Below are 17,936 nucleotides of genomic sequence, written 5' to 3'. Positions count from 1 at the left end.
CTTGTTTAGCGGGTGCCGTAGGGCATGTCCGGGGTTGCCGCCCTTTGGAGGTGTTCCCTCGGCCGGCTGCTCAGTATTTCGGCAGCCTGCCTGCCCGTGGTTCCCCCCGTCCGCTGATGTCAGCTCTGTGGCCAGGCGCTCGCCTTGGAAGGGCCTTTGTACGCTGATCTCATCCTTTAGTAAGGACCTCATCTTCTCTTGTCTCTGTTGTAGGAGATGCTTTTTCCTCTTTGCATTGTTGCAGGGCAGGCATCTTGGCTGTTCTCAAAGTTAGATATTTGATGTACGAGTCAGATACTGGCCTCTGTGTCCCCCAGAGGGGGACTGACCAAGAGGATACAGACCAAGTTCTATGGTTCCCTGAAGGCCCCTCCCTTGGGTGTGTGTGTGAACAACCCTCTCTTTCCCAGGCTTGAATCCCTGACTTATCTCTTAGTTCCTCTGGGGAGCAGAGGGGAGGAGCAGAGACGGGAAAAAGGCAAACTGACAATTCTTTTCTGGGAGATTACCCTCTCGAATCTTCTCAGTGCCCTCCAGGAATTCCTGGCCCCCAAAGAATCAGGTGGTGACCCAAGGCTTCTCAAAATTGAAAGAGCATATGGACTGCCGATTCTGATTCCTAGGTCGGGGGCAGGGCCCTAGGTTCTGTGTCTCACCAGCTCCCAGGTGAGGCTGATGCACCGAGGATTACACTTTGAGTGTCAGGAGTAGAGATATGGGGAACTGATCTCTGAACCGGGTTGAAATGCGTCCCCCCAAAAGATATGTTCAAGTCTTTACCCCAGTACCTGTGATGCGAGCAGGGTCTTTGCAGATGTAATCAAGTCCAGATGAGGTCGTGCTGGAGAAAGTTGGGCCCTAATCCAATGACTAATGTCCTTATAGTAAGAAGGACGTTTGGGGACACACACACAGACACACAGGGAGAATGCCGCGTGAGGACAGAGGCAGAGGTTGGAGTGATGCTGTTGGAAGCTAAGGAACGCCAAGGATTGCTGGCAACCACAGGAATCTGGGAAGAGGTAAAGGGGGATTCTTCCCTAGAGCCTTCAAGAGCATGGCCCTGCCAACATCTGGAACTTGGATTTCTAGCCTCCAGAACTGTGAGAGAAGACGTTTCTGTTTTAAGCCATTCAGTTTGTGGTCATTTGTAATGGCAGCCCTAGGAAACGAATACAGTTACCACATTTGGTGCAGCCTGAAATGGTTTTCTGAGGAAAATACTTTGATTGGTCCTGGGCCTGTCTTGGCCTGTTGGGGCAGGTGCTGCAGGAGCTCCTGGAAGTTCACAGAAGGCTACCAGGCCACCCTCTCCGTGGCCTTCACCAGACCACGGAAGTCAGCCCTTAACTGGGGACAGCGTCTCAGCCCCCGGATCGCACCGCAGCTCAGACAGGACCTGTTTCATTTCCCCACTCCTGAGTCCGGGTCATTCACAGCACCTTCCAGTGACATACGCTTTGGCCCTGCTGGGGACCATCTTATTCTGCTGTTCCTCGGCTGCCCAGGGCCCAAGTGTCACTCTGGGACCTGGGCAGATGGTCACGGGAGCTGATGTGGCATCCTGGTCAGAGAGACCAGAAACCCCCCGGCCATGCGCCTGGGGAGATCCTCCTCCTCTCAGGTGGGGCCTCAGTCTTCCCAGCCGTGAAGAAGACTTTGGGTGAGATGATTGTTAAGTCTCCTGGGGTAGGGGTGGGGGAGTCTGCACTCTTTAGTGGCAGCAGCAACACTACTAACGATCAGACTGGCAGCTGGCCTTCTGCATGCCCCAGGTGACAGGCTAGTGTCGCCTGTGTTTGTCCTTCCACCCTCCCTCTCTCCCTCCATTCCTTTCTTACTTCTTTCTGATTTTGTATGTAGGCGGGGAGGCTGCTTGGGTGGGATGGTTCTCACTGAGCTGGACCGTACACACTGCCTTTGCATCCTGTCCCCAGCACGCGTTGCCAGGGCCCCCAACAGGGGCACTTAACAACCCAAGTGCCTCCAGGCACTTCCGCAGACCCCTGATTGGACGGTTGAGTGTGCTCACTGCAGGTCTCTCCATTCCTTTTCCCCCACTGCCCTCCCATACCTGCTGGGACAGAATAGTGGCATGTCTTTCCCATGGTGCCACCATCACCACCTATGGGCTGGGGGCCCAGCATGGCGAGGGCTGCTGGCTGGGATTTGAGGAGGGGCTGGCGGCAGAGCGGGAACAGCTGCAGGATGAGGAGGGGTGTGCTGAGTGTCCGGGCAGCTGGGCCTTGGGAGGAGAGGGCTCTGCCGGGTGGTCCTGAGAGGGGACCCGGTGCGCACCGGCAGGGGCCGGGGTGCCTGCCCAGCCCCGCCCACCTTCCTCCTCCCCTGCTCTCCCCACTTTCCATCACTCTGCCTGGTCCCTGCAGGGCCATCCAGCATGCCACCCCTGGGACGTGGGCCCAGCTACCAGAGTCAGCCTGCTTGGCCCTGCCCCGCTGCCCCTTGCTCAGGCACAGGGCTTCTGGGCATGGAACTGAAAGGGACAATTTTAGGGGAAGAAGGGGGGAGCAGTTCTCATCTGTGTCACCAGGCTCAACAGTGGAGCCTCAATGCATGTTACCTGACAAACTAAAAATTCAGTCTGCAGACCATTTAGGGCCACATGACCTGAGGCTGGGAGGGACATTTTTTTCCTCTGTCCTGTAGATGACTGTCACCTGGGCCACATCTTGCCCTGTGCTGGGTTTAACGTCATGCACAGCCCCAAATCCAGACCCCGAGTGTGGCGGTGACCCTGGCAAAGCTGGGTGGACCGCCGGGGGGATGGGGGTGGGGAGAGTGGAGAGTGGGGCCTGCCTAGAGGGTCCAGGTTCCCTCTGAAAACCCATGGACTGACTCACCAATGCCCTCCTTCATCCCAGGCTCCTTTCCTGCCTTCAGTGGGGCTGTGGGTCATGGTGTCCTGGGTCCTGCAGTCTGAATCCTGGTGCCCTCTTCCCAGCCTGTGTTAATCATTTTGTATTTTCTGTATTTTCTGATGTTTTGACACCTTAAAAAGCTTGCTGGCAGTTTGGGGTTAGCAGGTGCAAACTATTATATCTAGAATGGATAAACAACAAGGTCCTACTGTAGAGCACAGGGAACTGTATTCAATATCCTGCAATAAACCATAATGGAAAAGAATATATATATTTATATATGTAACTGAATCACTTTGCTATACACCAAAAACTAACACAACATTGTAAATCAACTACACTTCAATAAAGAAAAAAAAATCTCGCTGGCTGCAGAGAGACTGTCCCTCCCAGTGCTAGCCAATTGTTAGAGACAGCAAAGGGCTCGGCCTGGAGCATCTCCTTAACCGACTCTCACACACCAAGCCAATATGTCCCCTCCCCTAAATCATGCCAAGGCGAGGTACCAGGCAACTTGAGACCACTCCTATAGCCTGAAGTCCACCAGAAGTATTCAAATTGGCCAGTCTTGAGCTAATCACCCTGCCCTGCCCTGCCTTGCCTTTCCCATGGACACAGGGACACAGGCTCTGGCTTGGCTTTCCCTCACTCCTGCTTCTGCTTCCTGACCAAACCTGGTGCTTCCCCGTGTGGCCCTGCCTGGCACGGTGCACCCTGTCCTCTCACGAGACGCAAGGAATAAATTCTTCTGTCAATGGCACTGGCCTCTCTAGTTGTCATTATGTCAGCTCTATAAATTAAAATCTCCTGGTTACACAGCCCAAGGCCCATCTTTTTTTTCTCTCTCTGCACTGACTCCCTAACCCCTTCTCCTGTTCTCAGACTGCAGGCCACAGCTCCCAACCAGACTTCTGTTTCTCCCCTCTTGCCCTTCAAGGAACCTTGTAGACGTGCACCACCCATTACCTTGTCTGCAGTACTATTAAATAAGGTATAATTTCACCCTTAAATTAGCCCAGAATGTCTACAGTGTTACTACTCACACTGGGGAGAGGGCAGCCAAGCTGGCTCCTTCAGGCCCTGGTGGGCAGGGGAACGAAAATGAAATCAAGCTCTTTGCAGAGGGATTTGGCAAAATATGTCAAGAACTTTAAAAACAGGACTTATCAAAAGAATGATCTTATTATCATTTTTAAATTTCTAACTTTTAAAAAAAATTTTATTTTTATTTATTTTTGGCTGCTTGGGTCTTCATTGCTGCATGTGGGCTTTCTCTAGTTGCAGCGAGTGGGGGCTACTCTTCGTTGCGGTGTGCAGGCTTCTCATTGTGGTGGCTTCTCGTTGCGGAGCAAGGGGTCTAGGCACGTGGGCTCAGTAGTTGTGGCTCGTGGGCTCTAGAGCGCAGGCTCAGTAGTTGTGGCGCATGGGCTTAGTTGCTCCGCGGCATGTGGGATCTTCCCGGACCAGGGCTGGAACCTGTGTCCCCTGCATTGGCAGGTGGATTCTTAACCACTGTGCCACCAGGGAAGTCCCTTTTGTCTTTTTCATATAGCCATTCTGACAGGTGTGAGGTGATATCTTACTGTGGTTTTGATTTGCATTTCCCTGATGATATCTTTTCATGTGCCTGTTGCCCATCTGTATATCAAAAGGAAATGATCTTACATACTGATAAGAGCTTACAAAGACTTTCATCACAATGCCATTTATAATAGAAAGAACCGAAATAGCCCATAAGGGACTGACTGGGTTAATAAACAGGACATGTCCATTCCACCAAAAAAAAAAAAAAAAAAAAAATTCACATTAACAATGTCTGCATTTCAAAAATTATTTTTAAAAATGGTAAAAAAATGAGAAAATGTTAATTTTTAAGTGATAAGGATTACTAGAATTGAATGTGAAAGATGAAAACTTTATAGTAAGATGTGTAAAAAGCACAGCAAATTCCCAAAAGAAATTTCAATATGTATATAAGATGATAATAGCATGGTGATGAAGACAACTCATTTAGATTACAGCTTCATCTTGTAATAGCTGCATATGACTTTAGGCAAGTCAATTAATCTGTTAACATAGTTACATCATTTATAAGATAAAAATAGTATCAAATTCGCAGAAGTATAATGGAGATAAAATATGACATTTCATGTAAAGTTTTAGAATAACGTCTGGCGCAAAGCAAACAATAAGCTATCATTTAGTTGATATAAGTAATCATTTAAATTCATATGGAGTGTATCCTACACACACATACACATTTGTATTTGTAGGGTAGATATATGGAATAACTGCAAGGCTAAACAAGAAATCATTACAGCGCTTGCCTCAAGGAAGGGGAATGAGGGAAGGTAGTAGTTGAGAAGGAGAGAAACTTCCCACCCGGCACGCTTAAAAATTCATATAATCTAAAAAAAAGGCAACACAGTCCTACAGAGAAGTTAAAATTTAAAAAAAGTACACAGAGAAAAATTTCACTTTCAATCCATCCCCTTATTTACAGTCCCGCATACACTTTTATTTTTCCCGAGTATTTTTTTGCGGAGACGAATGTACTGTTTCCCTTTTTACGAAGATTGCAATCTACATTCTTTTTTTTTTTTTTTTAAACTTTTATTATTTTTTTTAATTTTTATTTATTTATTTATTTTTAATTTATGGCTATGTTGGGTCTTCGTTTCTGTGCGAGGGCCTTCACCAGTTGTGGCAAGTGGGGGCCACTCTTCATCGCTGTGCGCGGGCCTCTCACTATCGCGGCCTCTCCTGTTGCAGAGCACAGGCTCCAGACACGCAGGCTCAGTAATTGTGGCTCACGGGCCCAGCCGCTCCGCGGCATGTGGGATCCTCCCAGACCAGGGCTCGAACCCGTGTTCCCTGCATTAGCAGGCAGACTCTCAACCACTGCGCCACCAGGGAAGCCCCTACATTCTTTTTATGCGTACCCTTCAGTATCGAAGCATCTTCCCGCCAACTGCTGTTGGATCAAACACCATGTACAGTAGTCAGCCCTCCGTATCTGCGGTTCCGCACCGCAAATTCGACCAACCCCAGTTAGAAATATTCAAAAAAAAATCCAAAGTTCCGAAAAGCAAAACTTGAATTTGCGTGCACCAGCAACTATGTACATATTATTCGCAGTGTATTTACAACTATTTACTTAATGCATTTTATTAGGTATAACAACTAATACCTAATTACAAGTAAGTAAAGTATTACAGGAGGATGTGCGTAGGCTATACTCAAATGCTACGCCATTTCATATAAGGGACTTGAGGATCCTCAGATTTTGGCATCGTGCACGGCTCCTGGCACCAAACACCCAACAGGACACCGGGGGGTACTTCACGAGCTAATAGCGGGCTGCCCCACACCTCTAAACCCAAGCCCCAGTCCTCAGGCCCACGTGGTCCGAGGACCCCTTCCTGGGCTGTTTACGGTGATGCCTGTCGGAAGAGCCCTGCCCACCTTGCTATGCCTTCCGGGCAGCGCCTCAGGCAGAACGGCGGACAGCCCGGCCTCCTGCGCGCCGTGGGCCTGGGAGGACCCCAGCGACAGCCCCAGCGCAGGGCCCGGTGGACGCGGCCGCGGCGGTGGCGGGCGTTGTGACTGACGGCGCCGGTTGTCTCCCGAACGCACTCGGCTGGCCACCCTCGCCGCCGTGGCTGACACTTGTGCGGCCGGCGCCATGTCTGTGAGCGAGATCTTCGTGGAGCTGCAGGGCTTTTTGGCTGCCGAGCAGGACATCCGAGAGGCGAGACCCCTCTCTCCCCATCCCCTTTTCCTCTCCTTGCTTAGCTGGGCCGCGACGCCCGGCCCTCCTCCGTCGCTCAGATTTGAGTGTTGGGGAAGCCTCCGGGGGTGGGTTGCTCCCCGTCTTGTTTCGGCTCAGGGCACTTCCCTCCCCCGGCCCCCGATTCTGCTGCCAGGTCCTGGTCCCCTGTGTTCGGGGCTCGGTTCCTTGGCATCACCTACCTCATTTGGGTGTCCGTTTTCCTCCTTTTTAGCGTATGTTTATGTCGAAGCCTCAGCGCTTGGGACTCAGACGACACGTGTTTGTTGTGTTTGTTTATTGGTGTGTTAAAAGCACGTGTGCCCTTCTCTTTAAAACTCTCCTATGGCTTCTCATTCCACTTAGAATAAAACTCCAGACTCTACTGTGGCCCACAGGTCTCTCTCTCCAGTCTCATTTTACGCCTTTTTCCGTTGTGTGTTATGCTCAGTTTACCTCTCTTTTATTCCTCTAGTTCCCCAAATAGCTTCCTGCCTCAGGACTTTTGCATGTACTGCTTGCTTTTCCCGGAATGCGCTACTTTCCCACTCTTTTCCTGGTTATTTCGTGTTCACCTCCTTGACGTCAAAATATAAATAATTTTTTACTCTGTTATGTTTACTTCTAGTAGTGCATTACCATTAAAAAAATTGTGTGATTGTTATTTTTTAAACGCCTTCCCCGTTATACTCTAAAGGAAGGAAGGGACTGTCTGCTTGGTTCCCCAGTAGTTACACAGTGCCTAAAAATGTGCTCAGTGAATATTTGCAAAATGAATGAATGAAAAATACCCGATCCTTGTATTGCATTTCATTCTTCTCTTGTTAGTTTACGTGTGGGTGCCTCATCTCCTTTAGTGTTGCAGTGGGATATTTTGGGTGAGTGGGTGGCAATTAGCCTTTGAAGTCTATATCAGGAATCTAAGGCTTTTTAGTGTCTTCCTGAAGGTCTCACAGAGGAAGTTAAGTGGAAAAGTCAGAATTCAAATCTGGATATTTTGTGCACCATTCATGTCCTTGTAAAGTTTGCTAGTGTTTTGAATATATGTGAAGGTGTCATAGATCAAATATGCTATTTAGTATATTTGGTTTGAGGCTATGATAATATAATGATTATGTTGGCTTTATTTGATATTTTCATCTTTAATTTTTTCTAGGAAATCCGAAAAGTTGTGCAGAGTTTGGAACAAACAGCTCGAGAGATTTTAACTCTACTGCAAGGGGTCCATCAGGGTGCTGGGTTTCAGGACAGTAAGTTCTTTGCTTTGATTTTGAAGGTTTTTATCCAATTTATTGATCTCTCATTTAAAGAGTTAATTTACATCCAGAAGACATATCAAATCTGTATTATTTACTCTGAAAAATGTCTCTCATGCTTTATGGTGAGTAAAAATTGGTGAAGTGGGTGAGCTGATCATTTTACAGGTTTCCAGAATTCTGTGTATTTTGGTTGATTTTCTACTTTCACGTAGGTTGAAATAGGAATGTCTTCTCCTGTGATAGAGTTATACTGATGATAATTGTGGTAGTTTCATAGCTCTCTTGTGTATCTAGCAACTTTTATTTGGTTCTTTTTCTTAAACCCAGTCTTTCAGTCATTGAAAATAATTTAATATGCATTTGTAGATAATGAAATGGCCAGTGTAAAATGTTGTCAGTGTGTTTACAGTCAGCTCTTGTTTGGGTATCAAGTACGAGAAGTTTAGACATGGAACTTCCATTGTAAGATGTAGTCAGCACAACTGAAAGAGCTGAAATATAGTTTCAGATAGATAATGATATAATGATGTAATTAACAGGTGTCAGGGACCAGTCATTTTTCTAGGTGATACAGAGTTGGTCAGCCTGATTGAGAATAATTATAAAGCTGCCTTTTGACCAAATATGGGAGCTAGAAGCAGCCCAATTTTAGGCATCCTTTGGGGACTGACTAGGAAAGGCAGCTTAAAGGTGAGGTTATTTATGACAGTTTACCAGTATGTTTCCCAACATATTCCCTTTTAGCAATTTTTTGTTTGTTTATTTTTTTAGTAGGGAAGCTAGATATGAAATTTTAAGAGCCAGCTTGAAAGCAGAGATGCATACCCTACATTTGGTCATGAGATTTAAAAAAAAAATTGATTTATTTCCAGGTAGACTACATAGATTGTTAAGCAAGAACTGTATTTGAAATTTGCTAAGTCTGTCATTATTATGTTTGATTATCTTTTTGTGATCAGTTCCAAAGAGGTGTTTGAAAGCTCGAGAACATTTTGGTACAGTAAAAACACATCTGACGTCTTTGAAGACCAAGTTTCCTGCTGAGCAGTATTACAGGTTTGTAAGACAACTAGCATCTTTTATAACGTTAAGTAAAAAAAGGCAAGAGAAAAATTATACGTACTAAATGATTGCTTCGGTAAAAATCCCTCTACTTAGAAGAAGCAACAGAAAGGAAAAGGAACTGTTAATAGTGGTGGTATTTTAATGGTGACAAATGTGTTGATTTTATTTTTTTCTCCCTTTTACTTTCAAAATTTTCTTAAGGAACATGTATAATTTTTGCAATGAAAAGGTAATTAAAAAGAAAATATGTATTTTGTGAAGGTCAAAATAGGGAATATCTTTTTAGTATATTCAAGTTACTTGTGAAGTTGAATGAACCCTATCTTTGCTGTTAAGGTTATGGGATTAAGTGGCAGTGTATGTGTGTGTGTATAAATACACTGAATATCGAATTTCACTGCCAAGTGACATATGTGGGTAATATCTTATGCCATATCTCGTTGAATGTACAACACTATTAATTTTAAGACACAATGTTATTTTTCATACCACTAGGGAAAAAATTTGTTGTTAATCATAATTGTGAAATGTAAATTGTACAATACATCCTGATTTCATAGATGTTAAACTGGGAAAACCTGAGTGTTGATGAAATATAGTAAATAGGAACCTAAACTTTCTACTTACGCTTGCTTTCTCACTAGAGAAGATATTCTTTTAGGACACGTTATAGGCAAGAAATAGTTAGGACGTGTATATGGGGAGTGGATAGTATAACCTCACAAGATTCTTTAAAGGTAGGGACCGGCAAACTACTGTGGCCTTTTATATTTTATATAAATATATTTATATTTTAAAGAGTTGTTAAGAAAAAAAAAAAACAAATAAGAGTATGTGACAGAGACTGAAAGTGACCCACAAAGCCTCAATCACAGAAAAAGTTTGCTGACCCCTGCTGTAAGGTAATAACTGATGCTTAGAGAAGTAGGACAATAGAACTGGCAGGGTCTTTAGAGACCATAGTGTTTGGAGTTCACACACAGGCTGCCCTCTGGCTGATTTGGACCTCAGAATGTTTTGTTTGGCCTGGGTTTTGTTGAAAGATGGTTTTGAATTTGTTGCCACATTTGAAAATCAGGAGGCATAGCATAAATATCTAGGGGTTGTAAAATTTCTTATTTCTTTTTCAGGCTCCTAGCTCGGTTTAACTGCAGTATCCCAAGGTTTTAAGTTCACCTGTTTAGTGACTGCACGTGGTAGTTATTTCCTATGTGTGTGAATCAGGAGTTTCTTGATACCCTGCACTCAGTTCAGAGCATAACACAGTCAGGTGCTGAGGCTCATGTACAGTTGGGGTTCTCATCAATCTTCATTCGCCCACATTTATTTCTCTCAGAGCAGTGTTATTGTATTTACTGATTAAACTTCTAAAGCACAGTTGCTCTTGTCCATAGCCTTTGGTTGTAAAGTTTTGCATTCATCAAAATTGGACCATGCTTCTCATTCATTAAAATTATAGTAAGTAGTTGTTATAAATTTGGACTGGCAAATCCAGTCCAGCGTACTTACGCTGCATCCATCTCATATACTTAAATGTCACATTGCTCTTACACGTTTTATAAGTTTTATTTGAAAAAAGGGCCCCACTCCTCGCCTGTCTGGCCATGGCTGCCCCCGTCCTGTCTTTCTGACGCTGGTGCCTCACGCTCGCCGCAGGTTTCACGAGCACTGGAGGTTTGTGCTACAGCGCCTGGTCTTCTTGGCAGCCTTCGTCGTGTACTTGGAGTCGGAGACCCTGGTGACTCGAGAGGCGGTCACGGAGATCCTTGGCAGTGAGTGTCCGCAGGCGTGTCTACCTGCAGGGCCAGCTGAGGTTTTGGCGGGGGGGCTTTCTATTTATGGAAACAAATGAGAGCTAAATGGAAAACTGGTTACTTGGAAACAGAAAAACTAAAAATGTGTAGTGGCTTGCTCTTTGTACTTGGGTGTTCCTTTGAGTTTTTAAAAACGTCAGGCCTACAGAAAAAAAGAACAGTGCAGTGAACCCCTGTGTACCCCCCACTTAGATCCTCTGCTTGTTCACATTTTGGCCCATCTGCTTAGTCTCTTACTGTGTGTGCCTTGGGGGCACGTGTGAACCGTTTGAAAGTCAGGTGTAGAGACCATGACTTCTCATTTCAGTGCTTCAGCGTGCACTTCTAAAAACAAAGGTATTCTCAGACATAACTAGGTACCATTCTTGGTGGTATTATTATTATTTTTCTTTTTGGTTAAAATTTTATTTATTTATTATTTTTGGCTGCGTTGGGTCTTCATTGCTGCGTGTGGGCTTTCTCTAGTTGCGGCGAGCGGGGGCTACTCTTCATTGTGGTGCGCGGGCTTCTCACTGCGGTGGCGGAACACGGGCTCTAGGCGCAGGGGCTTAGTAGTTGTGACGCGCGGGCTTAGTTGCTCTGCGGCATGTGGGATCTTCCCGGACCAGGGCTCGAACCCATGTCCCCTGAATTGGCAGGCAGATTCTTAGCTACTGTGACACCAGGGAAGCCCTTTGGTGGTATTATATTTTGAAAGAAGAATGGAAGGAAAAATTGAATTCTGCTTGAGAGTATGAAAAATCCACAGTGCCAAGGATATGTCCACATTCAAAAGATAGTTTTGAAGGACTTGTTCCTTTTTCACTTTGAGAGAAATTACATGTGTGTGTATGTGTGTGTGTGTCTGTATTTTTAAAAATTTTTAGGTGTAAGTTGTATTTCCATCACGACCTTGTCTTTACTTTGTTATATTTTTTAGTTGAGCCAGATCGGGAGAAGGGATTTCATCTGGATGTAGAAGATTATCTCTCAGGAGTTCTCATTCTTGCTAGTGAACTGGTAAGAAGCTTAGTGATTTGTCATTTGCTCTTTTGATTTTTCCACTTCCTTGTCAGTTTTTTTAAATGGGTACAAAAATTCAGCAGTCTCGTTCTTTTCTAAGCCACCTGTCGGTCACAGGGTAGTCACTGACTGTGTACTGTGTGTGGTAGGCTTTGCTGGGATGGCGGTTCAGACGATGAGGTGGCCGTGCACACTTAAGTACTGTGTGCACTTTTAAAAGATGAGAATGCCTCTTCCTTTCAAAGTAGTGGGAAGGCATGCGTTCCTGGTGACTGCGTTAGTTCATGTAATTGTTTGGGGGAACAATTTAACTGTATAGCTGTATAAATTATTCTTGCCTTTATCTCCTTCATCTCTCTCCTGAGAAATTATCCTATAAAAGTAATTCAAAAGAAGAGAAAAAGCTGTTATAAAGGTGTTCACTATAACCTAGTCATATTTATGAAAAGTTGGAGGCCACAGAAACTCCAACAAAAGGCCAATGATTTCTTAAGTTATTAAGTAAGTTAGTAAAATCAAGCAGTTGTCAAAACTGGAATTATGAGGGACAGTATGGAGAAGTTTTGCGGCCCGCGGGCCTGGTGGCCGGCCTAGGAGGAGGAGCCCTGCTGTGACATCCCCGCTTCTCTGTCCCGCAGTCGAGACTGTCGGTCAACAGCGTGACCGCCGGAGACTACTCCCGGCCCCTGCACATCTCCACCTTCATCAACGAGCTGGATTCCGGCTTCCGCCTCCTCAACCTCAAAAACGACTCCCTGCGGAAGCGCTACGACGGCCTGAAGTACGACGTGAAGAAAGTGGAGGAGGTGGTCTACGACCTCTCCATCCGAGGCTTCAACAAGGAGACGGCGGCGGCCTGTGTGGAGAAGTAGGGGCTCTCCGCGCGCCCCGCTGACCCCAGCCCGGCGCCTCTCACGGTCGTTACGATGCCCATTGCTAAACACCGTGCTTCATTTTCTTAACCGGTTGTGTGGTGTATCAGAGTTGAAACACTTTTTTGGGGGGTGAAAGAATAGCCTTTACAAGGACAGATTTTTCTTTGTCGTTTCAGTGAATTTGCTCTGTAACTCAGTGTATTTCAGTTCTGTCAAAAAGTGTAAATGCCAACCTCTTGGTAAAGTTCTTTTCTTGCTTACCCTGATGCTGTCGATGTACTGATGGAGAGCTTTACTGTCTTGTTTGTGATTCTTCCAGGAGTGACCCTTGATGTTTTCTATATCCAAATTAGCCATCCATACCCAGGTGTGCCCTGGATACCGTATAAAAATAGTTCACTCAAAAGGATGGTTGCCAAGCGAAGGACAAGTTATTTGATATTTTCCTTCCTCATTTTAAACCTTCTGAGTAAATCACATGTTGAATTTTTTTTGCAAGGGAAGTATAGCCCCAGGGTTCTCTCTCACTGCCATCAAAATATCAAAGATTAAACTGCGAAGTCAAGTTCAGCAGATTATTTGGGGACATTTTTGTATTAAGGGTTGAGTAACATCGTCTGGCTCTGCTTACCAGGTGGGGAGTAGGGGTAGCGTTTTAAAACACCTCTGTGTTCTGATGTTGCCTTAACATTCTGCTGTTGCAGCAGGTAAACATTGTGTCCACACACATCTTGAACTAACATTTCATATGATGTATTTCTGAGCTATGAAACTTTTTACCTAATAGCAAGGTAGACCGCTAGGTCTGGGAGTGTAAAGCCACTCAGCGGAGTTAATTCTCAACACCCTGACTGGTGATGTTCTGACTGAAGAATGCTGTGCTTTGTCTGGAAGTAAGAGAAAACCTTGAATTAAAAAACAAACAAACAAAAAAATTAGCTGATTTCGTCATGTTTTTTCGAGTAAGCAGTTCTCTCAGGTTGTTGATTATTCCAACAGTCAGGTTTTACAGTTTTGGGCAAGTCACACGTATCTCATTGGCACCGTCCCCCTCCCAGCTTTCAGGTAGTACTTGCCATGTAATTTTGCTGTTGAAGAGATATTATTAAAATGGTGACTTAATCCACAGCGTCCTGGAGCTCACTGAAGGGAAGGTGCCAGTGTGTCCAGAACAATAGGAAGTATTTAGAAGCGTCACCCTCTCGTGCCTAATACGGGTTTGGGCTTCCTGTTTGTACAGTAGGATATTTGGCATGACCATCAGAGCTACTATCGGGCTGAGTTAAGGACTGATCAAATTTTCCATCATGAGGAAAGAAGTAGAAATGAGACATAAATTGCTACGCATAGTTGCATTTTAGAACAATTTTCTTGACAGCTCTTTCTGCAGAAGAATTTGGAAAGAAAAAAGTTAGAGTCTTAAAGTGCCTAGGATGGTCACCCCAGATGTGCAGTAATAGCACTGCTTGGGCTGAGCATAAAAGGCTTTGAATTCCATGATCAGACACATGCAGGAAGTTTGATCATAGCTTTCTTTGCCTCTTTAAGTATCAGTTCTGCTTGAGAACAGTAGAGTTCTTGGCAGAAGTTGTGGATTTCACTTTTCACAAATAACGTTTTAAGTGGAGGAACACATTCTGGTTTTATACTCCATTCGGGGATGTACAAGTGTCATGTGTATGATTATTCCGTTGTGTCTGTTGCCCGCTTGTTGTAAAGCAATAAAAACAGTTTCTTTCTTTTCTTTTTTTTTCCTTTTTGGTCTTTTTGTCACTTCGTGTGCTGCTGTGAGAACTCTTCTACCTGGGCAGTAAGTTCTGAATGGTTTTTGAGGCTGAAGATGACTGGGGTGGTGAGCCCACACTGCTGTGTGGTAGAGCAGTCAGAGGACAGCAGCCACGGAGCTGTGTACTGTAAAGCGTAGGTGATGTTCGTGTGCTCTTCCCTGGTTGGGAAATCACTGGTATTTTAACTGAAGATGTTGAGAAGCCTTGGCTCTGGTTTCGGGGCACCAAGATTGCTTTTTCCAACTTTAGAAAATCAAGCAGGTTAGAGAAAATAGAGATGAGTTAGTGGATGCTTTCTTTATAGATTTATTTATGAGGGGAAGAAGAGAGCCCCGTAAATACTAGAAAGGATTTGCCCTGTCTTAAACTTGAACAATGAGTGATGCTTAAGAGAATTTTAATAAAGAACAAAAGCTCCTTTGGCTGTGTTCTGAGACCTTGACTTGAGCAAGGGGCTAAAGGGATGATTTGGATACGCACGTTGCTCCTGCCATCGTTTCGTGATCGTGCGCTCAGAAGTTGTAGCTTTCTTCTTTCGTGGTCTGGACCGAACTGTTTGTCCCAGGTGGGACGTCACTGTCATGCCTCACAACAGAATAAGATTCTCCCTGAGCCTGAAACAATTTCTTTTCTTAGTAGTCACTGTAATAAGCGTTAAACAAATAAAAACAAACCATCCCCCTTCCCCCCATACAATAACATTTAAGGGAGGCGAAACTGACTGGGATGGTTTGTTGAATGAGGAAGGCGTGAAGGAGACGGAGGCATCCAGCCTAACCATCAGGTTTCTGGTCTGGAAGCCTCAGGAGGCTTAGGTGCCGCTAGCCAAGGGCCGTAGGGGGAAACGCGTGTCTCGAGGCGGCTGGGAAGACAGTGTGCTTGCTTTTGGACGTGTGGGACTGATGGTGCTTGTGGAGCTGCTGGCCGAGGTGTCCAGCAGGACTTCGGGTGTGAGGGAAGTGGGGAGTCCTCGAGAGAGCTTCGGGTAGCGTTAGCGTATGTGTGGTAGGTGAATCGGGAGAGTGGGTGGGATCTCCCTGGAGGGCGTGTGGATTGAGAAGCCTTGGGGCTGAGGACAGAGCCCTGGTTACCAGCAGGGGGAGGGAGGGAGTGGTGCCACGAGGAGTGGTCAGAGAGGTTGACAGAACAGGGAGAGTGGCTCGGCACAGAAGCCAGGGGAAGAAAGCGTCTTAGGAAGGTTTATTTATTTATTTATTTTTAGAATTTATTTATTTTATTTATTTTTGGCTGCATCGGGTCTTAGTTGCAGCACGCAGGTGCTTTGTTGAGGCGTGCGGGATCTTTTGCTGTGACGCGTGAGCTTCTCTGTAGTTGTGGCGTGAGGGTTTTTCTCTTCTCTCTAGTTGTGGCACGCAGGGTCCAGGGCGTGTGGGCTCTGTAGTTTGCAGCACGCAGGCTCTCTAGTTGAGGCGGGCGAGCTCAATAGTTGTGGCGCATGGGCTTAGTTGCCCTACGGCATGTGGGATCTTAGTTCCCTGACCAGGGATCGAACCCATGTCCCCTGCATTGGAAGGCGGATTCTTTACCACTGGACCACCAGGGAAGTCCCAGGAAGGTTTTTTTAGGTGAGAGATTTAAAATGTACAATTTCAGGGCTTCCCTGGTGGCACAGAGGTTAAGAATCTGCCTACCAATGCAGGGGACACGGGTTCGAGCCCTGGTCCGGGAAGATCCCACATGCCGCAGAACAACTAAGCCCATGCACCACAACTACTGAGCCTGCACTCTAGAGCCCGTGAGTCACAACTACTGAGCCCACGCGCCTAGAGCCTGAGCTCCGCAACAAGAGAAGCCACCGCAATGAGAAGCCAAAACTGCACCAAAGAGCTGCCCCCACTCGCCGCAACTAGAGAAAGCCCACGCGCAGCAATGAAGACCCAAGGCAGCCAAAAATAAATAAATAAATAAATAAATAAATAACTATAAAATGTACAGTTTCACAGCCTGAGTGCCTTGTGACTTTGTCAGGCGAGGCTGGGTGACGCAAAACAACATAGAGCAGGTTTATTTCCCGCTCATCCTCCCCGACCATTTCAGGTTAGCGGGGGACCCGCCCCACGTTGGCCTCACGTAGCTGACAGAGCAGCCGCAGCTGGGCCGCTTATTAGTTCCTCCGGGAGAGTCTTGTACAGACACACGCTCTGGTTTGGAAGTGACACGTCACTTCCTCTCATCGTTCGTTGGTTAGAACTGGATGTGTGGCCCTGCTCACACCGAGGGAGCCAGGAAGTGAAATCCCACCTTGTAGGATGAGAGAGGATGGAGAGTCAGACAAACTAAGTGATGAAAATCGTGGGCACTGTCGAGTTCCTCCTGTTAGATGATTAACAGTATTTCTGGTCACAGATGAATTTCAGTGGGCTTGGAAGGGAGAAGAGACATCCCAGGGCCCCTCGCCTGGTGGATGAGAAGAGGGGTGGGTCATCTGTAGTCGTCCCCTCTGTTGTTGAAGGTTGTTTCCTGTTTAAAGAGATTCCTCTGGTGTGTGTGCATTTGTGGTCGGGTTTGTGTGTTTGAAGCCGACGTTCAATGAGCTGTTGTTACATGTTCCAAGCACCGGGCTAAGCGTTTTCTCCAGATCATCTCATGTCATCCTCAGAACAATCTTACGAGGTAGCTACCACAGTTTTTCCCATTTTGGGCCTGGAGAATGGGCTCGCAGCGGGCAGTGCCCTGAGTTCACAGCTAGGAAGTGGAGGAGCTGGGATTCAGACACGGTTATTCTGCCTGTCTATCCGCAGACACCATTTCCCTCCTGATGGCGTCACCCACTCCATAGCCTGACAAGGCAAAAATCACATCCACAAGTGGTTGTGAACACAGTGTGTGTATAGGTTTGGGTTAGGTGCAACTTGTATTGAAAATCAGGACAGTACGTGGGAGACTTGGTCTTGCCCTCAAGATTAGGGTCAAGTTGCAGGGGCGAGGGTGGCGAGAAAATATATAAACAAGTAAGATTAGATACTCTGCTAATATTTGAGCGCCTACTATAATTTAAAAAAACTTTAACAGATTTATTGAAATACATTTTACACATAAAATGGACTCATATCGAGTGTACAGTTCAGTGATTTGATTTACCAGGTGGTGCAAAAATCACCATAAACCAGTTTGAGAACGTTTTTATCTCCCCAAAAGATCCCTGTTCCCACTCCCAGCCCCAGGCAACCACTGGTCTACTTTCCTTCTCTATAAATTTGCCTCTTATGGATACTTCACGTAAATGGGAAGATACAGTATATGGTCCCTTACGTCTTTTCACTTAGCATAATGTTTTTAGGGCTCCTTCATGTTAGTAGCGTGTTCCTTTTTATTCCTGCATAATATTCCATTGTATGGATAGTCCACGTTTTATCCATTCATCAGATGATGAAGAGTTAAGTTTCCACTTTTTGGCCATTAGGAACATTCTTGTGCAAGTCTGTGTGTGAGTGGAGTGGGTATTTCCATTTCTTTTGGATAGAT

General features: G+C 45.8%; 1 protein-coding gene across 2 annotated transcripts; it reads left to right on the top strand.

The window, feature by feature from the left end:
• The first annotated feature begins 6,387 nt into the window (after window positions 1–6,387).
• TSN (translin) lies at window positions 6,388–14,407 on the top strand. Of its 2 annotated transcripts, XM_082466201.1 has the most exons (6): window positions 6,402–6,630; window positions 7,805–7,898; window positions 8,867–8,963; window positions 10,629–10,744; window positions 11,706–11,785; window positions 12,427–14,407. In XM_082466201.1, exons 1-6 carry the CDS (start codon window positions 6,565–6,567, stop codon window positions 12,658–12,660), a joined length of 687 nt encoding a protein of 228 aa, XP_082322327.1. In that variant the 5' UTR covers window positions 6,402–6,564; the 3' UTR covers window positions 12,661–14,407. The 2 variants fall into 2 exon arrangements, with proteins under 2 accessions (XP_082322328.1, XP_082322327.1); XM_082466202.1 differs by lacking the exon at window positions 11,706–11,785 and having other exon boundaries at window positions 6,388–6,630.
• The last annotated feature ends 3,529 nt before the right edge of the window (window positions 14,408–17,936 follow it).

This window comes from Balaenoptera physalus, assembly GCF_965194825.1.
Source record: "Balaenoptera physalus genome assembly, chromosome: 6".
Classification (NCBI taxonomy): domain Eukaryota; kingdom Metazoa; phylum Chordata; class Mammalia; order Artiodactyla; family Balaenopteridae; genus Balaenoptera; species Balaenoptera physalus.
This window is presented reverse-complemented; position numbering and strand designations above follow the sequence as displayed.

Bases quoted from the DNA above. Each gene is read 5' to 3' on its own strand.
- TSN (XM_082466201.1), top strand. From the start codon at position 6,565: ATGTCTGTGAGCGAGATCTTCGTGGAGCTGCAGGGCTTTTTGGCTGCC. The intron at 8,964-10,628 runs GTTTGTAAGACA...CGCTCGCCGCAG, and splicing joins CCTGCTGAGCAGTATTACAG to GTTTCACGAGCACTGGAGGT. The intron at 10,745-11,705 runs GTGAGTGTCCGC...TATATTTTTTAG, and splicing joins GGTCACGGAGATCCTTGGCA to TTGAGCCAGATCGGGAGAAG.